Source organism: Antechinus flavipes, chromosome 3 (genome assembly GCF_016432865.1).
Source record: "Antechinus flavipes isolate AdamAnt ecotype Samford, QLD, Australia chromosome 3, AdamAnt_v2, whole genome shotgun sequence".
NCBI classification, from domain to species: Eukaryota; Metazoa; Chordata; class Mammalia; order Dasyuromorphia; family Dasyuridae; genus Antechinus; species Antechinus flavipes.
In genome coordinates, this window is record NC_067400.1 from 149,173,445 (window position 1) to 149,200,283 (window position 26,839).

Below are 26,839 nucleotides of genomic sequence, written 5' to 3' on the forward strand. Positions count from 1 at the left end.
TTTCATATTGAATAGGGGCAAAGAAATATTTGCTTAAAGTCAAGAGGTAATAGGAACAAAAAGGGGAAGCAACTCATTGTTTAAATTCCTATTATAGATAAGATATCATTAAAATTCAGAGAAAGTAAATACATGTAGCTGAAACAATATTGAAAGAACTTCAATTCACAAATAGAGAGATGAACTTGGTACAATCACAACCCATGCCAGTCCATTCTGGACAGTTCTTTTTTGTGTCTTCCCATATGTTTGCCACAGAGAGTTCACTGAAAGTACTGGAATATGATATCTACTGATATCATATAATAATTAATCTTTATATAATGCTTTAAAGTTGGCAAAGCATTTTATAATTTTTTTAAAAAAAGAAATCAGTATTTATTATTCATCAGAAATTTTCCAATTCTATTAGAGCATCTGGAATAAAACTTAAGTGGTATTTTCTACCCACTCAGTAGCCTGAGCAGCAGGAATTGCAGACCAGTCCTCAATAGCCAAATGAGTACTCCAATCTTCAGTAGGAAACTGCTAAATGAGCACAGATGGCACCTGTACTACCTTGGACTAATCAATCATCTCCAGTTGAGTAGATGTAAATTCTGGGGCAGGTGCAGTCCATTCACCTTGAAACCTTTGTCACTACCTTCTCAGTTGCAACCTGCTCTTCCTTTTCAATCTTCTCTGGATCTCTATTGAAGTAAAGATCTGGCATAATCTCCTGTGGGTGTATAGAGGAAATGGTACCAGGCAAACATAGGACTTCACAGGCCAGCATCCACCACCTCAGACCTTCTTGTTATTAACGTGGAATGATAATATCCACAAGAAGTGGGAAAAGCTGTGTTGCACAATGTAATGGTTGGGAGGTCAATATATAATGCCTCAGTTATAGGCTAGTGATCTGCCAGAGGATCAGGGACCACCGAGGGGCTCCCTGAATTCTGGATCTGGTTAGTGAATGTACCCAGTATAAAATGTCCAGCAATAGGTGTGGCTGCAGCAAATTTCAAAAAAGTTCACTGGATGGTGTTCCTGGATGAGATGATATTAACACTAGCTAGATTTTTCAATGGCAACAATGGCATGAGCTGCTTTGCTTTCCCCAAGTTTTCTTCAAATTAATGATATAGATGCCATCACTTTCTTTTGTAGATATACTGTTCCATCTGTAAGCCCAAAATAGTGTTACCCAAATGGGTTCCTGCAGCAAGGACTTTGAGAGCATCCTTCTTCTTTTTCATCTGCAAGACATCTAGGGCTCCAAACATTGTTAAATTTTTCTTTTAAAATTATGACAGAGACCAAGGACCACTTTGTATGGAAACCACTTCTGGGCAATGTGGAAAGAACAAATATTATCTTATTTGATCTTCATAAGCTCCTTGGATTGTGGTTGCTATTATTATCCCCACTTTACAATAAAGAAAACAGAGATATCCAGAGACTAAGTGACCCAATTAGAATAATAAAGTTAGTAAATTTCAGGCCTTTCTGACTACAGGTCCAATACTCTATTCATTATGACAACTATCTGCCAATGGAACAGGCTATCCAGTTAACCCTTAAACTTTACACAATGTTAGTTCATTAAAAAAAAAATATATATCAGTTCTTCTTGGTACTTCCTTAAATGTTATATATTGCAGTCTGCTTATGCCCACCATACACCTCTCCACTGTGCTCTAAATTACATTCATTTTTAATTCTTTGGGAGACTGTATTCCATCCATTAAGCCACACAATAGTGGAAGAATATTCATATTAAAAGAGTAATGCATTTTTGTTTCTGGGAGAATTTTGGAGTCACTAAAAGAATTCTAAAATTTCCCAAAGGCAATTTATCACATGTTTCTCTTTTTGGTTTAATTCTGGATCATATTTGTTGACTTTTTTATTTCTACCTTGTTCTGTTTTGCAAATTAGTTACATATTTGCTTACTGAAATACTTTCCCCCCCTCCCCCTGAAGCAATTGGGGTTAAGTGACTTGCCCAGGGTCACATAGCCAGGAAGTGTTAAATGTCTGAGGCCAGATTTGAACTCAGGTCTTCCTGACTTCAGGGCTGGTGCTCTATCCACTGTGCCATCCAGCTATTCCAACTGAAATATTTTTAAAGGATCTTTCTCATTATGAAAATTTATTTACATCAGGAAAACACCCCCCCAAATTATTATAATGAACATCTATTTTCTCTGTCATTTTTATCCTGTTGGAATCCTTACTAACTGCTAAGTAATTAGAGTTGATCTAATCTTACAAGAAGTTGTTTTGGCCAGAACCTGAAACAAGGTACTAAGTAGAACTAATCAAGACAAGGCTTGTGTTCCCACCTTTACTCAAAGTCCACACCTTAAAGCTCTTTGGGCCAGAGAGCACTATGGGAGAAAACCCATAATCCCATTCTCTCAGAAGGTTCAGATATAAGGCGAGACAGCCATTCCAGAATACATTTTTTCCTCTTGGCTGGCTGATCGCGCTAGACTCGAGAGAAACGACTCTGCTGCAGAGAACACTTTTGGGATTTCAGTGGAGCTACGCCAGAAGCCCTCTCTCCGCGGCAAGTTGGTGCTGGGCTCCCCAGAAGGAGATAAGAGAGATCTTCCATCTCTGTTGGAGGCAGAAGAAAGCAGAGGCAGAGGCTGAAGGGCAGAACCTTTGGATTTGGAGACATCCGAAGGGCTCTAAGCCTCTAAACCGGCTGTGCCCTGAGAAGAACAAACTCCAACATTTGAACTCTTAACATAAATCCATCAATATGGGCCAGAACTTTGTAACAGATATACATGGTATACATAAATCCATCAATATGGGAGGCATTATACATAATTTACATGAGCACATAGCAATATAACACAGGCTAGTAGTAATGTAACAAATAACAAGAATCAATCTGAAAATTTACACATGTCTCTCCCCCTTTCTTTTGTTTTAAAACATTATCCCATTTTTTCCTATCAATAACAAAATAAGTCAGGTCACAGAGTTTTTTTTAATGTGCACATTATCTTTTTCTCACAGAATCACAACATTTTAAAGTAATTCAGGTACTTCCCATACCCAAAAGGAATACCTATTGGTGGTCATTCAACTTCTCTTTAGAGACTTCAAATGAGGGTAAATCCACAACATCACAAAGCAGATCAATCTATTTTAATAGTATCCTGATTATTAAGAGGGTATTCCTGATATCAAGCCTAAATTTATCTTTGTGCAATTTCCGCATTGCTTATTGTTCTACCTTTTGGGGTCAAATAAAATAAAGCTAATCTCTCTTCTTTGTAGCCTTCTTTCAAATAGCTGAATATAACACTAATGTTATGCCTCATTCTTCTCTTATGCTAGCTAAATATTACCATTTTATTCAATCAATTTTTATATGATATGGACTGAAGGTCTTTGACTATCCAGGTTATCCTTCTCTATCTGGATGTGCATTAGCTTATCAATATTCTTCCCAAAATGTGTCATATAAAACTGAATATAGGTCAACAGATGTGATCTGATCTGGGCAAACGATAGAGAGACACTACCTTATTTGTGGAAACTATGCCTTTCAATGTATAACATTGTTGGTATCTCTCCCATCCTAAACTTTTCCAGAATGACCAAACTCTTGAGATCCTTCATCATTCTGCTCAATGTCATTTAACATCCAAGTCAGTTTTCCATTTGACTTAATCCTAACAAAATGGCACTATTTGAATGAATTGTTTTTAAAAGATAAATTGATCAAATTCTCCTAACCTTCTTAATTTATGTAATGGGTGCCACATATCTCTCTATAGGAATGATTCCATGGTAAATTAGTACATCTTAGAAAAGGAAAAGAAAAGAAATTCATGAATAAAACTTATAATATGAAAACCGATATAGTCTGGTTGAAAAGAGAGAAAAAAAGGGCAAAGAAAATTCAATTCATGTATTTTATAAGTAACTTTGAGCTAGTTTTCATGGATCAAGGGCTTAACTCTCATGACTTTCATTAGACTAATACATTCCCTCCTACACCAATAGCCATGAGCATATACAAAGAACAAAGATGTCAAAGTTCATTCACAGCCTGAGTTTCCAATTTAACTTCAAATTCTATTTGAGCAAATCTCTATTTGAGCCTCTTAAAGCATGCAGTAGGCACAGTGAAAAGGTTAACATTCACTTAAAGTTTTCCATTCATTACTTCATGTTTTGGAGAATCTTACATTTATGAAATGGTCCAACAAGACTAGAAAAGGCCTTAACACATCATCTGTAACAATATATTCAATGTTTTGTTTAAATCATCTTTGAAGCACTAAAAATATGCAAAGCTTTTGGAAAGTATAAATAAAGTACAATCTTATATCACCTTCTGTCAAGATATTTGCCCTTGAAAAATTCTAGTAGATTATTAAGATTTCCCTAATGAGAAATATCAAATATATTTTGAATTCTAAAGTCTTGATCACCTTCCAGAATATCCTTATCAAACACTTTGAACCATGCCCTAATCACATTTATAATGTATATGTTATTGTTAATTTCCCTTAATTATATCTAACCTCCATAAATATCTACTTTTTTAAAAACTTCATAATTTTTGACTATATCATTTTTGAGATAGAAAAGTTCCTTAAGTTTACTATTTGCTACAGACACTGGAAACTAACATTTACTCAAACTGTGCATATCCTTTGATCCAGCAGTGTTTCTACTGGAGCTTATATCCCCAAAAAATTTTAAAGGAGGAAAAGAGACCCACATGTGCAATATGTTTGTGGTACCCTTCTTTGTAGTGGTGAGAAACTGGAAATTGAATGGATACCCATTAGTTGGAGAATGGCTGAACAATTTATAGTATATTAATATTATGGAATATTATTGTTCTATAAGAAACAATCAGCAGGATGATTTCAGAGAGGCCTAAAGAGACTTAAATGAACTGATGCTAAGTGAAATGAGCAGAACCAGGAGATGATTGTACACAACAATAGCAAGACTGTATGATAATCAATTCTGATGGACTTTGCTCTTCTCAACAATGAGACGATTCAGACCAGTTCCAATGATTTTATGATGATGAGAGCAATTTATACCCAGAGAGAGGTCTGTGGGAACTGAATGTGGATCACAACATAGCATTTTCACTTCTTTTGTTGTTGTTAGCTTGATTTTATTTTTTTCTCATTTTTTCCTTTTTTGTTATGATTTTTCTTGTGCAGCTGGATAATTGTATAAATATATATGCCTATATTGGATTTACATATATTTTGCCATGTTTAACACAAATAACATTTATGTTTAAATGAATATTTAGGTTTCTTGATTCAAGGGAACTAAAGTGGTATCACTTTTGAAAAGACACCAAAAAGGAATAGGAATTCTCAAGCATAAGGATGCATTAAGATTAGAAATTTTCCAACAAGCCAAGTCCAGGAGAAGATGTAAGATACATAAGTTGTAAATACCTTCTAGGCAGGGATTACATAATAGCTTTCTTTTGACTGTAGGCAAGCCACTAGAACTATCTCACAGAGCTAATATGAAAATTAAATGGAATAATGTATGGATACTGCTTTTTAAACTTTAAAATGCTATATAAATTTTAGTTATTATTTTGAGACAAACAGCCCCAACACTGCAAAGAATCCCATAGTTATTCAGCAAAGACTTAATATTTGATTCAGGGTTCGATGGGATTATTCATGGATCATATTTTACTTTGGGGAATGTGGTAACTAAGTAGTAAAGCACGGGATAAAAAGCAGTATTGTTTGTATCTATATATAAAGCAAATATGTGTATACATAAGACATACACTTTCTATACAACATTTATTTCTACAATGAATTGTAGATTCATTGCTCAGGGGGGCAATTTTCCTAACAGCAAAGGTCCAAGATGGAATGGGCTGCCACTCCATCAAGGGATGGGAGATTTCCCTTCTTTGGAGGATTTTAAGTAACGACTGTTGTCGTTACTTAGTTACTTAGTTACATCCAGTTACTTAACGACTGGATGACCACTTGTTAAGTTTGGTAAAGGACCATGCCTAAATGAAGGGGCAGGTCAATTCTCCGAGAATCTCCACAGCTGTGAAACACAACACTTGAAGGAGTTGCAGGGCAGCCTTTACTCTCACAGGTGTTGCTTGTGGTCTGGGAATCAAATAAATTGAAGGCAGAGGGAAGAGGAGAGAGGTCAGACAATGCAACAGCTTCTCAGTGGAGAGGTCAGAAAATAGCAACTGCCTTTCAGTCTCCTTGTATCATCATCATCCTCTCACATGAAGACATTCTACAGGTCTGAGTTAGACCTCCATCAGACACTGGCAGGTGGCTCCTGTATCTTAACATTAGTTAACATTGCTTTCATGTATTCACTGGACTATAGAGTTCCTTAGCTCCCTTTCAACTCTTCAGCTATGAGTTTCTGTAACTTGAAATCACTATCTTCTATACAAGATATTTTTCCCTTTTATTTATGCCACAACTCTCTCTAGAATGTGAATGTCCCCAGTTTTAAAATTCTACTTGAGCAATGAAGTCCAGATATACATCTTTCATGATTTAATAAAATCTAAAAATACCAGTTCTCAAATAATCCTTTTGTAGATTTTTTTAAGTCCTTAAAATTAATATCCTTGATGACTAAAATTTTTTGAACCCCTTTCAGTTCTCTAATATTTTTTTAAAGGTCAAAAAGATCAGATTGACTAGGAAAGATTTTAATCAATTGGATAAAAGAGATCTTGACCTTGTCAGCCCTGTTATTGCAGCAGATTACTTTGACAAATTACTTTGCAGATCTAATATGAATGATAAATATTTTTCATTATTCCCTCCAAAAATCTTTATATTTGAGGGTGAATCCAATGAGTTGACTCTATTCATTCTTTTTTTCCTTTTTTATTAAAGCTTTTTATTTACAAAACATATGCATGGGTAATTTTTCAACACTGACCTTTGCAAAGCCTTTTGTTCCAAATTATCCCCTCCTACCTTTACCTCAGATGGCAGGTAGTCAAATACATGTTAAATATATTAAAATAAAGAAAACAAAATGCAAGTGAACAACAACAGAAAGAGTGAGAATGCTATGTTGTGATCCACCCTCAGTCCCCACAGTCCTTTCTCTGGGTGCAGATGGCTCTTTTCATCACTGAACAATTGGAATTGGTTTGAATCATCTCATTGTTGAGGAGAACCGCATCCATCAGAATTGATCACCATAGTATAGTCTTTAATGATGTGCTGGTTCTGCTCATTTCACTTAGTATCAATTGATGTAAGTCTCTCCAGGCCTCTATGAAATCATCCTGCTGGTTGTTTCTTACATAATAATATTCCATAACATCCATATACCATAACTTATTCAGTCATTCCCCAATTGATGGGCATCCATTCTGACTGTATTTATTCCTGGAGTCCTTTACATTTTAAGATTTTCTGCCATGTGGAAAATAAAGACTGTCCCATACCCACTTAACACCACATACCAAGATAAGATCAAAATGGGTCCAGGACCTAGGCATAAAGAACGAGATTATAAATAAATTAGAGGAACATAGGATAGTTTATCTCTCAGACTTGTGGAGGAGAAAGAAATTTGTGACCAAAGATGAACTAGAGACCATTACCAATCACAAAATAGAAAATTTTGATTATATCAAATTAAAAAGCCTTTGTACAAACAGAACGAATGCAAACAAGATTAGTAGGGAAGTAACAAACTGGGAAAACATCTTTACAATTAAAGGTTCTGATAAAGGCCTCATTTCCAAAATATATAGAGAACTGACTCAAATTTATAAAAAATCAAGCCATTCTCCAATTGATAAATGGTCAAAGGATATGAACAGACAATTTTCAGATGAAGAAATTGAAACTATTACCACTCACATGAAAGAGTGTTCCAAATCACTATTGATCAGAGAAATGCAAATTAAGACAACTCTGAGATATCACTACACACCTGTCAGATTGGCTAAGATGACAGGAAAAAATAATGATGAATGTTGGAGGGGATGCGGGAAAATGGGGACACTGATGCATTGTTGGTGGAGTTGTGAACGAATCCAGCCATTCTGGAGAGCGATCTGGAATTATGCCCAAAAAGTTATCAAACTGTGCATACCCTTTGATCCAGCAGTGTTTCTATTGGGCTTATACCCCAAAGAGATACTAAAAAAGGGAAGGGGACCTCTATGTGCCAAAATGTTTGTAGCAGCCCTGTTTGTAGTGGCTAGAAACTGGAAAATGAATGGATGCCCATCAATTGGAGAATGGCTGGGTAAATTGTCGTATATGAATGTTATGGAATATTATTGCTCTGTAAGGAATGACCAGCAGGATGAATACAGAGAGGCTTGGAGAGACCTACATGGACTGATGCTAAGTGAGATGAGCAGAACCAGGAGATCATTATACACTTCGACAACGATATTGTATGAGGATGTATTCTGATGGAAGTGGATTTCTCTGACAAAGAGACTTAACTGAGTTTCATTGGAGAAATGATGGACAGAAACAGCTACACCCAAAGAAGGAATACTGGGAAATGAATGTGAACTATTTGCATTTTTGATTTTCTTCCCGAGTTATTTTTACCTTCTGAATCCAATTCTCCCTGTGCAACAAGAGAACTGTTCGGTTCTGCAAATATGTATTGTATCTAGGATATACTGCAACATGTTTAGCATATATAGGACTGCTTGCCATCCTGGGGGGGGGGAGGAGGGAGGGAGGGGAAAAAATGAAACATAAGTGATTGCAAGGGATAATGTCGTGTAGAAATTATCCTGGCATGGATTCTGTCAATGCGAAGTTATTATTAAATAAAATAAAATTTATATATAATAATAAAAAAAAAAGACTGTCCCATACCCAAAAACATTAGGGGGTTCTAAAAGCCTTTGCAAAAGGGAGTGATCCAATAACAAACTATGAGGGAAATCTAAACAAAATGTATAAATAAGATTTATCCAGAAATGTTTGGAATTTCCAGAGTGGGAACAAGAAAAGGGAAATCTATATTAAACTTAATCTGTTTTAGCCTAGAGTTCTTAGGAAAAGTCCTATGATATCACAGGTCACCTTTTATCAGGAAAAACTACCACCACCACCACCACCACCGTAGTATAGTCTAAGTTTAGATGTAGCAGTGAATTAGAGAATTAGGAAACAGTATGATGTAGTAGATAAAGTGCTAGACTTGGATTCAAATTTTACTTTAGATACATACTAGCTAGATCATCAACAAATTATTTACCTGACCCTCAGTTTTCTTTCTCACTTACTTGTACTACCTTCTTTATAGTGTTTTTGTAAATGTGAATTATTTTTATTCATTCATCAAATATTAATGAAAGTCTTTGATGGTATTTTTTCCAATACCTTTTTTGATGATTCCTTATAATTTGTTGTCTATTTGAGCTGAAGCAATAGCACACTGAACTGACAATTAGAGGAATTAATTTATAACTACTGTCAATATCTAGCTTGGATTCTGATAACTTAAGAGACATCATATAATAAACATGTATTTGTCTGTGTATGTATATACATACACATATATGCACATATATATATATTTGTAAATTTTTTGTAAACTTACAGATTTCTGAGTTCTTTCTATAGTTCATCTACATCAATTTATTGTTATTGTCCAGTACCTAGAAAAAGGCTTACTTAGATCCAAAGAGATGGCAATTTCACCATGTGTTTTTTCAGTTGTAGTCAAAACCACTAAGGATCATATATCTGGATAACCATTTCTAGTTGTTCTGAACTCTTCTTTCCCTTTAACCTATAGTCATCTAATACTCTATCTTAGATTTCCTCATCCTTTGGATGACTACAGCTATTTTACAGATAAGATCACCTTTGCTGATACTTGTCTTTGCTCCTATTCCCAAGGCCAAAGAACATTGATAAAAAAATGTTAAATTAATAATTGAGAAAACATTTTTTGCATCAATTTCCCTGTTAAACCCTTATTTCTCAAATATATAGGGAACTAAGCTAAATGTATAAAAAATAAGAGCCATTCCCCAACTGATAAATTAACAATAGCCAGCCATATGGGGAGGAGGGAAATGCTCTAAATAACTACTGATTAGAGAAATGCAAATTAAAACAACTCTGAGATACTACCTTACACCTATTAGATTGGCTAACATTACAGCAAAGAAAAATCACAAAAGCTGGAGGGGATGTGGAAAAATTGGCATGCTAATTCACTGCTGGTGGAGTAAGTAGTCCAACCATTCTGGAGAATAATTTCAAACTATATCTAATGGGCTTTAAACTTCATACTTTTTGATCTATTCAATGCCACTATTTTATCTGTATCCCAAAGAAATCAAAGAAGAAGGAGAAAATGACCTATTTGCACAAAGTACTTATATAAGCTCTTTTTGTGTTGACAAAGAATTGTAAATTGAGGGGATGCTTATCAATTGGAGAATGATTGAACAAATTGTGATATATGATTGTATTAGAATATTATTGTGCTATAAGGAATTATGAACAGGATGTATTTCAAAAAACTTTAGAAGTCCTATATGAACTAATTCAAAATAAAGTGAGTAGAACTAGAAAAAATGTATACGGTAATAGCAATATTATTAAGAATGATTAATGTGAAAGACTTAGCTAGCTGACTGACAACAATCCAAAATAATTCCGAAAGACTCATGATGAAAATGCTATCCATCTTTAGAGAGAGAACTTATGAACTCTGAGTGCAGATTAAAGCACATTTTTTTTACTTTTGTATTTTTTTCTGTGTATTTACTTTTCAAACATTGCTAATATGGAAATGTTTTGTATGACTTGACAAATACAATCAATGTCACATTGCTTCCCTTCTCTGTAGAAGCTTCAGAGATGTCGGAAGGAAGGAGAGACTTTGAAACTAAAAATTTATAAAGATGACTTAAATTTTTTCCATATAATTGGGAAATATTTTATAAAATAAAATTTAAAATATTTAAAAAGTTGTTAAGTCATACTGCCTCAGCCCAATACAGAATGTGTTAGTTTTAACATGGTCTTTATTATATTTTGCAATGTTTGACTCATCTTTTAAACATAAATCTGGCACACTTTGTTCTTTTTCTGAGACCTTAATTTCTCATCCCTACTATGCCTCCCACTTTACTGGAAAATTTTCATTTTTGAACTTATTTATCAAGCCTCATATCCTTCCCTCCTATTTCAGAGGAAAAGAAGTCTTAAAGTTAACTCCATGTAATGTACTCTTCATTAACTCTCAAAATTGAAAGGGATCTTAGAGGTCATCTAAATTACTAAATCCCCTCTATAATACGTAGGAACTAATTTCAAAGTGCTTTGTGCAGGCAATTGGGTGGTACGATAGAGAATAGTAGACTTGGAGTCAATAAGACCTGAATTCAAATCCAAATATTCAAAATCAGATAATTACTTACTGTAATCCTGGGCAAATTTACCTTTCTCAGTTGTTACTACAAGCACTACTACTACTACTACTACTACTACTACTACTACTACTACTACTACTACAACTCAACTGTAAAATGGACTAACAACATTTCCTCAACAGGTTGTAAAGATCAAATGAGATAATATTTGTGAAGCATTTAGCATACTACTTGGCACAAAGCATTCAAATGTTTATTTCTTTCTTTCTTCACAACTTCCTATGATGTTCCACAGGGCAAAGCTATAGAAAGAAGCCCCAAATGCTGGCAGAGACTGCCATAAATATGATCAGATAGTAATAAATAAAAGTGAGAGAAGCATTCCTAGTTTTATTTTTGTTGTCAGTTTGAAATATTTATGAAATATGGATTATTGCTTTCACTGTTGCCAAGAAATTGAATGGTAACAAAATATTTAACTTTTTCAATCCTTGTTCTTACTTTTTCCCATCAAATCTTTGTATCACTCAATATTTTACCAGTTTTATCAATCAATAAGCCAACCAGTCAATCAATAAACATTTATTAAACACTTACTATGCTCAAGGTTCCTTCTTATGTTCCATCTCTTACATGATCTTCCTAGTTACCCTATAAGGTTGGTATGGCAAGAAATTTAGACAATAGGAAATTAAGCCAGAAAAAAAAAAGTGACTAACAATATTGCACAGTGAATGAATGACTAAGAATTAGGAATAGGACTCTATCTCCTAAGTAGTCATGAGCTCTTTCTGAACTTATTGGTTGGACTTGTAAAGAAAGAACTTTAAGATGTTTTGTTGATAGTAATATTATCTTGGGTTCAAAGCTCCTATCCCAAAGTAATTCTCCCCAGAAAACTTTGAACCTGAAGATCAGTTTCATGCTTATTCAATTATCTGAGAGTATAAAATTTCCTAGAGATTTCAAGTGAATTGGGGGAATTAGGGTCAAAACAGTTACTTATACCCCATCAAAACTTACATCAAAAGTATTTTGACATATAATTTCATAATGAATATTTTTGAAGAGGAAATTACAAATGCTGATAACATTACTCTGTATAATATTACAGGTCCCAACACAGCTTAGCAAGCACTGCTTGATATATATATATAATATTATAAATAAATATGTACACATATGTATATATAGCAAGTGTAGTAGAAAGAATATTAGTCTGGATTCAGGTTTAAAAATTAAAACTTGTGAATTATACTATATGGGCTTCTGAGGTTCCTTCCCATTCTGAGATTCTAGATATCTATATACATAAGATACCTATATCAATATCTGTATGATTTTTTAAAATTGATTTGCCAATATTTCCCCAAATCAACATAAATTGATCCAAGTTTACCTCTTGTGAGATTTTTTCCACAGGTAGTACACATGTACATTCAGACACTAGCCCTAATTAGAGATAGTTTGTGGCCACTGAAAATAATTTTGATTCAACCTTAAACTTCAACTTGATTAAAGCAAAGATCTGACTGAGCTGTTAATACACATTAATATAAATTCAGAAAAATCAGAAGTCATACAAGTTGTCTCCCTTCAAAATGAGATAGGGGAACACTCTTTTTTATTCTTTTCTAACTACTGATGAAAAATCACAGGTCTTTACCCTTTTAAATTTCTTTAAGGTCACTGTGACCACCCTATTACTGAAACAGGATCATTCCTTCAAGCATAACCTTAACTGCTTTGTTCATTCTAATTTAAAATCATTCCAGACTGCTTCTTTTAGAAGATCATTACACAGTCTAATAGGTCTCACTATGGGCATTTTTCTTTTGACTCCTTTTGCTCAATTAGATCCTATTATTTCTACTCTGATTTATAAAAACTGGGTGCTTATTGTACTTCCTTGGGGAGCATTTACAAATTAAAGATACAATCAATTCACAATTACATTCTGGCAACTCTAGCCATAAAAAGAAAGATGCCTATCCATTTAGCACAGTACTTAGTAGTGCTTTCATGATAAACAAAAACTATTTATCTTCAAGGTTCTATGGGTAATATGGCTACTAAACAGAAAATTGGTTTTTCAATAAATAAGGAAGCACTTGATTAAATATGTCCTCTGATACTCAAACCTTTGTGCCCCTGGAAAAATCATTTAACCTCTCAGAGATTGTTTCTTCATCAGAAAAATAAAAATAACTCTGCCTCAGATTTGTTGTGAGGGTCAAAGAAAATAAATTATTATATGCAAAGTGCTTTGTAAACTTTAAAGTACCACATTTTAGTTCTTCCTTATGAAAATAGCTTTCTCATTAATAAGCTTTTTCATGCTAAGGCATTAATATATTGAGGATCAAAGAAGATAAATTGTATATGAAGAACATTGTAAACTTAAAAGTATCATATAAATGCCAGTTCTTCTGTTATTAAAAGATTACCTTGCTCCTTATTACCTCATCATCTTATAGCATTAATAACTTCTCAACAGTGTGCTTAAAATAACTATCAAACATGATAAATTTTGCTTTTTAAAATTTTTACCAGAAAAATACATGTTATTTTGTGTATTTTTTTAAAAGTACTCCAGTGATCTGTTAATCAATTTATGCCCTTTCTGTGAGATCTTTCCTGACTGTCTCATGAGAAATTATTTTTCCTACAATCTCATAGTCCTTTGTACTCCACTCATGCACTTATGTGCATCTATGTGCATACCTGATCTTCCTATACTATAAGATTCTCATTTACTGAAATCATTTTTTTTTTGTATCTCCCCTCCTGGCAATATATCCACAATAATATTTTGCACAAGTTGGTGTGTTCTGAATGAATTTGTTTAAGCTATGTCTGAAGAATATTTAGTTCTTTTCCCCCTCTCAAACTCCAAACCAACATCTACAAATATAATTTTGTTCTTTTTCAAGTTTTTATTTGGATAGACTTTGATTTCAAATCAAAACAGATGAAATATACCAGTTAAAATGTGCCAGCTGCTTATTAGCTTGGAGTACATAACATTTGAAACTGTATAAAAAGTAATTTAAAATCCAAATAATATTTGGGTTCCTCCTTTGCAACTGCCCCATTCTATTTTTCCCAGGGCTTGCACTTCATACTGTTATTTTGTCTTTCTCTTTGCAAAACTTATTTCTCATGGATTTTTCCTAAACCAGAAAGACACTAAATCAGGTGTAAACTAGATTAAATCTAAGAGAAGAAAAAGTTACTACACAGCAGAGCTAGTATTTATGAATACTTATTTCCCATTAGCTATCTATAATATCTGAGGAAATGGTTGCCTAAGAATAGATCACAAGCTAGCCTAAGAGTATGTCTGTGGTATCACAGTATCTCAATAGACTGAGACACACACACACACACAAACACACACTCTCACTCTCTCACTCTCACTCTCTCTCTCTCTCTCTCTCTCTCTCTCTCTCTCTCTCTCTCTCTCTCTCTCTAATGTTTCAGTGTTGATCAATCAAAGCTAGGTACTGAGAAAAACTGACTGAGATGCTTCTCTATTCTGTTATTTTCTTTTGACAAGACAGGTGTCATAAGTCTTCCAAAGCTATACAGGTTAAATAATAGCACACCACTGAGTCTTAAGGCACCAACATAACACTAACACTTTGACAGATGAGGGAAAATGCCATTCAGTTCTAGAAAAGGAACAGAATCCTTAAAACTCAAAACTATGATAATAACTTCCATAGTACTAAAAATATGATAGCAGAAAATTACCTTCAGAATTTAGAATATCATATTCTATTCATAATATTTGGACAAGAGAGTTATAAAAGTATTTCTTAAATAAACATAAAGACCAAAGACACCCCCAAAAAACCCAAACTAAAATAAACCAAGAAATTCTAGGAAATATTCTGTCACAGAAATAATGTGTAAAACAAGCTCAGTTTGCTGTTGTCAATCTGTTTGTTGCAAACCTTATTTTTGTATTGTCATAGTTTAAAAACACAGCCTGGCTGTAACATTCTAGCAATAGTATGATCAGTAAATATAATAGTCAATGGAGACTATATATCAAAAGTCAGGATTTAGAATTGGAGTTCAGTCAGTGTCTCTGAGAGAAACTAGCAGGGTGAATGTGGTTAAGGCATCCTATTAACGACTCCTGAAACTAAAGTAGTTCTTAACCTGGTGTCTATGAACTTGTATTTTAAAAAGTGATAACTGTACTAATATAATTTGTTTACTTTGTAATCTTATATTATGTATATATACATATTTATATATGTATATCTATCTATCTATTTTGCTTTCTGTATTTTATATTCCAGAAAATGTTGTTCTAGAGAAGGGAGCCATATATCTCACCAGACAGGCAAAGGCTAAAACCAAAATGCTGCTTTACATTGGAGAGAAATGTTCAATCATGTATTCTTCCCCTCCCCCCGCCATCCCCATCAATAAACACAAAGGTGAGAACAAAGTAGTTTGAAAACTTTAAAACTTTATATAAATATAAATTATTATTACTTACTTACAACATGATTTCTTCTATATTCAGCCCTAACACATACATAATGAGGTATAGTGCTTGAGTAATCATGCAAATACATTAAAACGTAACGGACTCCTGTGATATTATATTGATAAGTGGCTGCATTGAGATATAAGATATGCTGATCAAAGGGGTCATGAATCAGGACCTGGGATTTAAAAGACTGTGAAAAACTATTAACAGAACCTTTCACCCATGGTATACTATAATGAATAAGCTAGAGATACATATGTAAGATATTAAATTTGGAAGATTTTGAAATGGAGTAAAAAAGTATAGGAAGGTTAAAAAAAGGAGGAGAATGAGTTTCCAATTCAGGAATATAATTTAAATAATCTTTTTGAATCAATATAAAGATATGAAAAATCACATCCTATTTCCTCTCCTAACATAACAGTAAGAATATACTAACATAAAACAAGCAAAAAAACCACATTTTTCCTTTTTATTGAAAGGAAAATATTCTAAGGAGCTTGTTTTATCACAGCAGGGAGCATGTGTTATATAAATATCATATCTCATATAAAGTTTCCTAGACACAACTACTCTGTGTATATTTAACCCTTTATAAACACAGAATTTAAATTTTAGAACATATAAATCGTTAAGCTTATTTGTAAAGACAATAAACATTGCTTTACCTGACTCTTTTCAAACACCCGTGCTAAAATTGTTATTACTAGCCATATCTATTTTTTTTAAAGACTTACTTCATAGAATCATATAATTATAGAATTCCAATTAAATAAGACTCAAGGTGATACTTTATTAAAAAAAAAAAAAACTATGAATAGATATTACCTAGCATTTAAGTTATCTTTACAACTAAACAAATTTTCCTTGTCACATAGTCAATATAATTTGTACCCTTCTCCTTCTTGTAATCTTTGCAGACAAAAAAATGAACATGATCATCTATCTAATAAACTTTTATGTCCTTGAGAAATAATTTTAATCTTTAAGTTAGCCAGCTATAAATTTCTTTAATTAGTCTTAACATGTGAATTTTCTTTTCCATAGTTGTAGAAATAACAGTGGATTTGGGGTCAAAATACCTGAGTTCTTCTGTGTAACCTTGTGATCACTGGATAAGTCACTTTTCCATTTTATCATGTATAAAGTGAGAAGACAGTGTTAAATAATTACTAAGGTTTTCTATTGATTTAAATCATATGGTTTAATTTTATTGACCAAACTCTATGAGGGCAGGGATTCTTGGGCAATTTGAAAATATCTCCAAAAATCCAGAGCCCATAAATTCTCTGGAATTTATGGTTAGAAAGTTATCTAGACTAGCAAACACAACTAATCCAGGGTACAAAGTAAATATAGGTTAGAGAAAGAGCTTGAACTCAGGTCTTCCAGACTTTGAAGCCAACTCTCTATTGACAAGATAATAGTACAATTTCTCCACTGATAGGAACAAAAATCACTACACTTTATAGATGATGAAATAAAAACATAAAAATAAGAAGCTTTTTTTTTTCAAAACAAGTATTCAGGGCTCTGACTATGATATTATTCTATCTTCCCATAAAAACTGAAAAACTGATTTCCTAACTCATCAGATTAAGAGATAAAAATCTGTTTTAAGAGTAGAGTTGTTCAGGAAATAAAAGTACAATACAAGCTAGTGTAAAAAGAATAATTTTTTCCAAGTAAAACAGGACTTAATATCTGACAGTTATATAGATTGTGATCAATGCAAAAGCACAGTGGTTCTCAAACTTTTCTTTTCAGTATCTTTATCCTATTAAAAATTATTGAGGATCCCTCCAAAATGTTTTCGTTTATCTGGGTTTCAGAGATCCCCAGGATTCTCCCAATGGTTCTCAAACTTTTGTTCTCAGTATCTTCATGTTGCTAAAAAACTATAGAGAATCTGTTCAAAGAGTTTTTGTTCACATGGGTTATATTTATAGCTATTTACTATATTAGAAATAAAAAATAATTTTGAATTTGTAAACCATCTGAAGGGTTTCAGAGACCCCAACAATTCTTTGGACTACACTTTGAGGATTATTTGTCTAGACCATACTTTGAGAACCATTGCAATAGCATTTTTGTATGGTAAATCTTAAAATGAAATATTTAACAATAAGATTTGTGAAATGTTTATCTCACAATCCTGTGTGGTTGTTGTTGCTGTGAATATTGGTTTTAAAAATTTAGATATAATTATGTAGAAACTGTTTTTTAGAATAAAAACATTTAACTCTTACATTTATGTAGTCTTATAAACATTATGCTAATTTACAGTTTCAGTCATGAAAAGTATTTCACAATTTCTACATATCTGACAGGTTAAAATATGCACATTTCTTACCTCCTTGCTTGTATATTGTTAATTCTCGTATGGTTTCCAGAAACTGCCAAAACTTCTCGTTACTTTCTTCTGCCATAAATTCACTATATTAAAAAACAAAATGTTTGTCTATAGGTAAATTTGATAATTATATATTAATGTATTCTGTAACTGAATAATAGATTAGAGCAACGGTGCTCTTTTTTAAAGAATGTTTTTATTTTATTTTTTCTCAATTATAATTATGATGCTTTATGATGCCATTGGGGGTTTCCTTGGCAAAGATACTGGAATGGTTTGCCGTTTCTTTATTTATTTCCTTTTACAGATGAGGAAACTGAGAAAAACTGGGTTGCCCCATGTCATCCAGCTATTGAGTATCTGAGGTTAAATTAGAATCTAGGTCTTCCTAACTTTAGGCCTGTTACTTTATCCACTGCATCACCTAGACACTATAGTAGGTTGCTTAAAAAAAGTTTATTGGTTGAAGGCCAAATTAAATGGGGTTCCCAACACACACAAAAAGATTAGAAACTCCCAATTTAGAATAAAAACAAAAAACCAAAGAAATGCCTAAAGTCAAATAGCTTTCCTTATTTGCAAAGCAGAAGGAAACAAATGTGGATACTTACTTGAAGCAACACCTGTGATGCCAGAAAAAATGCATATAAAATTACTTTTAGCTTTTTTCTTCATTATCAGACAAAGAAAGGTAGGGCTCAATTTTAAATGTTATCATGAAAAATGTTGTGAAATACCACTAAGATAATGATCTTAGCAAATATAAACATGAAACCAATTATTTTCAACAAGCATTTATTAAGTACCTACTATGTGCAAGATAATATGTGATATGATGGATATATAAAAACAAAGAAAGAAATAATCCCTTGTCATCTAGGAGTTTATATTCACCTAGGAAATGAGGATAGGAAAACATCAATTAATAGATAAGTAAATACATGATACTTTGAGAAAGGAATTAAGTTGACTAATAATTTTTTTAAAATCACTAAAGGTTTCCTATATGAGATAACAATGGAATTGAATCTTGAAGGAAACAGAAAAACACTTGAATTCCTAGCATACAGGATAGCTTGTACAAAAGCAAAGGGGAAAGAGATGGTTTTCTAGGTTCTGAGAATACTAAGCAGGGTATTTTCCCCAGAACCTAGAATATGTAAAAGAATGTAATGACTAGGCTGAAAAAGTCAGCCAGAAATAAATTGTGAAAGGTTTTAAATGCCAAGCCAAGGAGTTGTATTTTGTTATGGAAACAGTGCCACTAGAGCAGGATTAATGTAGTAGATGTGTGGTTTAGGAAGATTATTTTGACAATTTTGTAAGGTTGGATTAGAGGGCAGAGAATGGAAGCAGAAAGACCAATTAGGAAGTTATTACACTATTTTAGGGGAGAAACAAGATATAGGGGTGGAGGCCATAAGCATAGAGAGAAATTGCATAGAGATGTAAAATATATTACGAAGGTAGAACTGACTAGATTTTAAAATTGAATAAATATAAGGGGTGAGAATGAGGAAAGTAGCTATGACAATGAGCACTATGGTTGTGATGATGGGATTGGAAGACAAAACTAGGAGGGAAGCCTTGAGAGACAGGGACATTTAGCTTACATATGGAACCATCAAAGACTGATATGGAATCAGACAGATAAAGAGAACCAGTGAAGAGGCAGGAAAATATCCAGAAGGATGGGAAAGGGTAGTCAGTGGTGTCAAAATCTATCAAATGAAGACCAAGAAAAGTTTAATTTAGTTATTAAGGCATTGTAGATAATCTCAAAAGATCTTTCAATTTCAGTTTCAGTTGAATGGTAGAATGAGAAATAAGATTTCAAGAAGTTGACAAATGAATGAAATTGAAGTGAAGGCAACTAGTATAGATATACTTTTCTAAGAGCTAAAAAAAGTTGTGATTTTTGCAAAAAATTCAGATCATTTTTATAATTCTTGTTTCCATCTAGAAATGATGAAGCAAGAATTAGTCTGATACTGTTGGGAAGAAAAAACTGATGGAGGAAAGGAAGAAAAGAAGGAAGGGAGGAAGGAAGGAAAGGCAGAAAGAAAGTATGGAAGACAGAAAGGAGAGAAGGAAAAGAGGGGGGGAGGGATGGAGGTAAGGAAGGAGAAAAGGAAAGGAGGGAGGGACAGATGGATAGACGGAGGGAGGGAATTTATAAGGGAGGGAAGGTAGGAAGAGAGGGAGGGAAGGAACAAAAAAAGGGAGGGATGGCGGAAGGAGGAAAGAATGAAGGAAAAGAGGGAAGGAGAGATAAAAGGAAGGAAGGAAAGAAAAAAGAAAAGAAGTGAGAGATGAAGAGAGGAAGGGAAGGGAGAAATGGAGGGAGGGAAGTATGGAAGGAGGAAAAAAGTCTATAAGAGGTATGGGGTCTTAAAACACAAAGTGTAAAGTAACTTTTTTGTTACTGAATTAAAAGGAGCCAGACACCAAGATCACAAAAGGATTTTTCAAGTTATGGAAAAAACAAATTGTAAGACATTTAAATGAGGTTGATTTTATTATGTTTATATATATATGGCACATATGATATATATGATTGGCAGATACAAATCATTAATTCCAAGAGAGATAGAAAAATACTTTCAGTATCACTAGGAACATAAAATTCTAGATTGGGAGCTAAAAAAGACTTCTACAAGGCTATCTTAATGGTCTCCATGATTTGACTATCTTCCCTTTCCATCCATCTTCTACGCAATTGCCAAAATGATTTGTCCTGTTTTCCCCCTAAGACCATTGGGGTTAAGTGACTTGCCCAGAGTCACACAGCTAGGAACTGTGAAGTGTCTGAGGCCAGATCTGAACTTGGGTCCTTTTGATTTCAGGGTTGGTGCTCTATCCACTGCACCACTTAGCTGCCCCAAAATAATTTTTTCAAAATATAAATCTGACTATGTTACTCTCCTACTCAATAAATTCCAAAAACCTCTATTGTTTCTAGAACATGGTCAGAATGATGGCAGTATTAGAAGAGAGAAGGGGTTATTTCAGAGATTTTATAAAGGTAAAAATGACAGTCTTGCTAAGACTGGATAAGATAATGATAAAGATAATGGAAAAGATAATGATAAAGGTTGAAGGGGATGTGGGAAAACTAATGTATTGTTGATGGAGTTATGAAATGATCAAACATTCCAGAGAGCAATTTGGCTATGCCTGAAGAGCTAACAAACTGTGAATACCCTTTGATCCAGCAGTGTTTCTACTGGATCTGCATCCCAAAGAGATCATAAAAAGGGGAAAGGACCCACATGTGCAAGGAACTGGAAATTGAGTGGCTATCCATCAGTTGGAAAATGGCGGAATAAGTTGTGGCATATTATTGTTCTATAAGAAACAATCAGCAGGAAGATTTCAGAAAGGCCTGGAGAAACTTACATGGAATGACACTAAGTGAAGTGAGTAGAACCAAGAGAACACTGTACACAGCAAGAACAAAATTATTTGATGATCAATTCTGATGGACTTGGTTCTTTTCAACAATGAGGTGATTCAAGCCAATTCCAATAGACTTGTGATGGAGAGAACCATCTGCATCCAGAAGGAGGATAGTCAGGACTGAATGTGGATCACAACATAGTTTTTTCACCTTTTTTGTTGTTATTTGCTTGCTTTTTCCCTCCGTTTTTCCTTTTTAATGTGATTTTTTTTCTTGTGCAGCATGATTAATGTGGAAATATATTGGATTGCTTACTGTCTAGGAGAGGATTTGGGGAAAGGTAGGGAAAAAATTGGAACACAAAGCTTTGTAAGGGTGAATGTTGAAAACTATCTTTGCATATATTTTGAAAATAAAAAGCTATTATATTAAAAAAAGATAGCCTTGGCATAAGATTGTTTATGGTATATATGTAAATGAGAAATCAAGAATGAAACCTGAATTGTGAGCCTGAGAGACTGGGAGAATAGTGTTGTCTTCTACAGTAATAGAGAAGCTAGATGTAAGAGAAGGTTGGGACGGCATATAATCAATTCAGTTTTAGACATTTTGAATGTAAGCTCTATTGGACAAGCAGTCTGAAATATCTTCAAGGCAGTTGTAAGATCAGAAGTCAGCAGAGAGGTTGGGGCAGGATAGGTAGATTTGAAAATAATCACTGCAGTGATAATTAATGCTAAAAATCAACAATTAAATCCATGGCAGCTGATAACATCACCAAATATAATATAGAGAAGAGGGCTCAGGATAGAATTCTGAGGGACATTTATGGTTGCAGAACATGACCTGGAAGAAGATAAAACAAAGGAAAATAAGGAGTGGTAAAATGGATAAGGGGAGAACCAAGGGAGAGTGACATCCTGAAAACCTAGAGAGAAGAGAATATCAAGAAGAGCAGGGTGACCAACTATGGAGGTCAAGGAAAATGAGGACTGAGAAGAAATCACTGGATTTGGTAACTTAGAAGTGAGACATAAGAACAAAGATCTTCATATTACAATTGGAACTATATCTCCTCTTATGGATATGAGAACTTTGGGATAAAACCCTAATCACTCTGATCATGCTTTCAACCTTGAGTCTTCTGTCAGCTTTCCTCCTTTCTTTCTTCCTACTCTTATCTTCCAGCTTCCTCCCCATTTTCTTGTAACAACTATTCCTCCATAGTTTATATGACAAAAGAAGGAAAATGACAAATGCTGGAGAAAATGTAAAAATATAAGTACACTAATGCATTCTTTGTGGAGCTGTGAATTGGTTCAAACATTTTGGAGATAAATTTGTAACTATGCCCAAAAGGCTCTAAAAATGTGCATACATACTCTTTTGACCTAGCAAAACCATTAAAAAAAAAGATTAGCTCTTTACTCCCCCAAAAAAATCAAGGAAAAGGCAAAAAGGGACACATATAAAACTATTTTTAATAACTTTTTTTTGTGGTGGCAAAGGAGAAGGGATCCCATTAATTGGGAAATGACTGAATAAGATATAGTGCATGAAATATGATGAAATACTATTGTGTTACAAGAAATGTTAAGAAGAATGGTTTCAAAAAACCTGGGAAGACCCATATAAGCTGAGGCAAAGTGAAGCCTGCAGACCTAGGAGACATTATACAAAGTAACATCAATATGAAAAACAGCTACTTTGATCAATATAATGATCCAAGACAGTTCCAAAGTACTCACAATGAAAAATGTTTTTCACCTCCAAAAAGAGAAAGAGAATTGATTAACTCTAAGTATAAATTGAAGCATATTTGCTTTCACTTTATTTTTTTCTCAACATGGCTAATAAGGAAACACCTTTGCATGACTTATATGTATAATACATATATTTCTTGCCTTCTCAATGGGTAGGGAAGAGGCAGGAGGAAAAGAAAAAAATTGAAACCAAAAATAAAAGATAAATAAAATTGAATTTTTAAAAAATAACCATCCTTTTTTATACTCTTATATACACTTCTCCTTTCTTTCCCAGCTAAACTCTTAGAGAAACTGTCTAAATTCTTACTTCAAAATTCATTTCTACTCATTCACTCTTTAAACTTTTGCAATTTGGATTTTGACCTCATCATCTGCCTGAAATGGACTTCTCTAATGTTATCACTCGCTGTCAAATCTGATGGTCATTTTCTGTCCTCAATATCTTCAACCTCTACTGGATACTGTTTCTTCTCTGGGCCTTGGGGATACTACTCCCTTCTGGTTCTTTTCTTATCAATTACCTTGCCTTATTATGGTATTTTATACAGTATATATATATATATATATATATATATATATAGAGAGAGAGAGAGAGAGAGAGAGAGAGAGAGAGAGAGAGAGAGAGAGAGAGAAACACATTACCTATACTATCAAGACTTCTAACTGTGGATGTTGTTCCCATAGTGTCCTATATAACTCTTCCTATTTCTCTATCTCTCCGTGTCTGTGTCTGTGTCTGTCTCTCTCCTCTCTTAATAATCTTATCAATTCCCATGGATTTTATTAGCATCTCTTATGAAGATGACTCCCAGATTTACAGATATAACTCTTGACTTATTCCTAAATTTCAATCTCATATCACAATAGTTAATTGGAAATTTTAAAGTGGATATTCTAGAGGTATCTCAAACTCGATATGTCCAAAACAGAACTCATTATTCTTCTCCTCCTCTCCCCAAATCTATCCCTCTTCCATGTGAAGACACCATTTAGGGTCTTAGGTGCTAACCTTAACATTTTATACAACTCCTCTTTATCTGCTCACACAATCAATCACTTAATTTCTGTCTTTGTTTTCTCTTCTGTAAATTGGGTACATGGATAGAAACAAAGCCCCTATCTGCCAGGGTTGTTATCAAGATCAAATGATATAATATTTGTAAAGCATATTACAATACCTAAAGCATCATATAAATAATAGCTGTTACTATTATTACATTAATCTCCTTCCAATACTGTGATCACAAAATGGCCTTCTTCTTGACACTGTCTCCTGTCTCTGCCTCCTTTCACTGGCAGAATTCCTCATGGATGAACTGTACTCCCTCTTATCTTCCTTCAAGACCACCAAAAGGCTTTCCTGACTCTCTCAATCAAGCCCCTCCCTTTCGAACTAGCTTGTATTCTATTTATGTAGTTATATTTGTTATGAAAGTAACTATTTCTAAGTATTTTGTAGTGATTTTGATTTTATTCTGTATGTATTTCTAGAGTTTCTAGGTCTTTCGTGCAATTTTGAGTTTTAATAGCATGGTTAAGTTTTAAGTTTTAAAAGACTAAAACTACACTTAAAATATTTTTGAAACATACTGTATAATAATTAGTCCACATAGTCTCCCTTATTAGGATATAAGGAGAGATTGATTATTCCTGGGATTGAATTTGTTTCATCAATGTTTTGGCACATAGCTAGAATTTAAGGCTTAATTCATTAACTTAAACCAGTACAAGTTCCTCACCAGGAGGGACTTTTTAAATCAAAGAAATCCCAGGTCTTTTCCCCAGTCCTAAATTCCCAAAACACAGTCGAACACGAAAGCAGCAAAGTTAAGTAAGCATGGCAGGAAGGGAGGGGACGAGTTCCCAGCAACAAAGTAGTAGTTTAGGAGTTAAAAAGTGGCAGAGGATGCTATTAGAAGGGAATAGGGAACTACAACAAAGTAATAACTTTGGAGTTAAAAAGTGGCAGTGGATAATCCTAGAAGGGAACGGGGAACTGAGTAGCCAGAGGGGAAAGGAGATCCGGGAGGATGGTCACAGACCTGGGATAGCAATTTATAGGATCAACCCAAAGGCGATTCCTCAAATCCCTAACCCAGCTCAGTAGGACAAGGAAAAAGAAGAGACGCAGGTGGACACCACTGCCCTAGCCCGCAGCCCCCAAGCAGGGACCCGCAGCCCTCCCCACGCCCTGCGCTGCCGGGTGGCTCTCGGGCCTAGGCGCCGCTCCCGCACCCACCTCGCCTCCAGCAGCAGTGGGGTCGCGGGCCATTTCGCAGACAAGCTCGCCGTCACCGCCTTGGAGGAGGCGGGAGCGGAGGACGCTTCAGCCCCGAGCAGGGGGAGCGACAAGGACACAGAGCCCAGGAGCAGCCGCACCACGTAGGCAGCAGCCACCGCCGCCATAACCGGGAAAAGAATGGAAGCAGCTGACAGAAAATGAGGAAAAAGGAGGACTGGGCAGTCAGAACTCTCCAGTCACCCCCACGCCTTAAACCCAAAACTACTACCCTCACGACGCCCCGCCCCTAGTAACCACACATTTCCGGTTAGGGGAGGAGAGAGGTGGGATGCCTGGATTCCGTTATCCAGGGTTAGGCTGAGGGTACGGGAAAATGACGCATGCGTAAATTTGTGCTACGGGACCAATTTGGATTGAGCCTGAAATGGGATGGAGTTTACCTCCAAAGCGGAGCCATTTTTGGCTCTCTCTATTTGGAGTGGGCGTACCACCTCCATATGGAGCAGTACTCCAAGATCAGGATCTTACTTAATGCCAATGATAACTATTTCCATTTTTTCATATCTATACACTCATATCTATATGTATATAGGCACACCTATAGAGACATTTATACACACCCATATATGTACGCATATACATCTATATATACATATAAGTGTGTGTGTGTGTGTGTGTGTGTGTGTGTATATATATATATATATATATATACACACCCACATTATTTCCTCAGATTATCTCCTCATGGGTACTCACTTTATTTTTATATCCATCGTACTTACCAGGGTTCTCAGCATATAGTAATGATTCTTACTGATGATATTTCAGAATTTTCTTTAAAAAAGGACCCTATAATTTAAAGCTAGAAAGGATCTCAGAGATCATCTCAATCCAAACATAAGTATGCTGACAAATATTTTAACAAATGATTCTACAAGGAAAAACCACACAGAGCATGCTTTTAAATTTAATCTGTTAATTTAATATGTTCTCCAGCATTTTCTTAAGTCTAGACAACCCAGACAACTTAGATAATTTATTTTGTGCCTAGACAAAATAGTAAATCAAATTTTGATTTGTAGCCAATTTTACAAGGTGTAAATGCTTACACTGAAAATTTAGCAGTTGACTCTAGACTATTGAGCTGCATCCAGAAAATCCCTGAGTCTAGAGGTTATTAACCTGGGA

The 26,839-nt window shown here is 34.3% G+C and overlaps 1 protein-coding gene across 1 annotated transcript in view; it reads right to left on the minus strand.

Annotated features, from left to right (window-relative positions):
- Positions 1–25,883, minus strand: part of UGGT2 (UDP-glucose glycoprotein glucosyltransferase 2) — a 206,028-nt gene extending 180,145 nt beyond the window's left edge. Inside the window, exons 1-2 of the mRNA XM_051984021.1 lie at positions 25,649–25,883; positions 18,244–18,326 (exon numbers count right to left, since the gene is read on the minus strand). Coding sequence (XP_051839981.1) covers positions 18,244–18,326; positions 25,649–25,815 — 250 coding nt within the window. The 5' untranslated portion in view covers positions 25,816–25,883. The remainder of the gene's footprint in view (positions 1–18,243; positions 18,327–25,648) is intronic.
- Between the last annotated feature and the right edge of the window lie 956 nt (positions 25,884–26,839).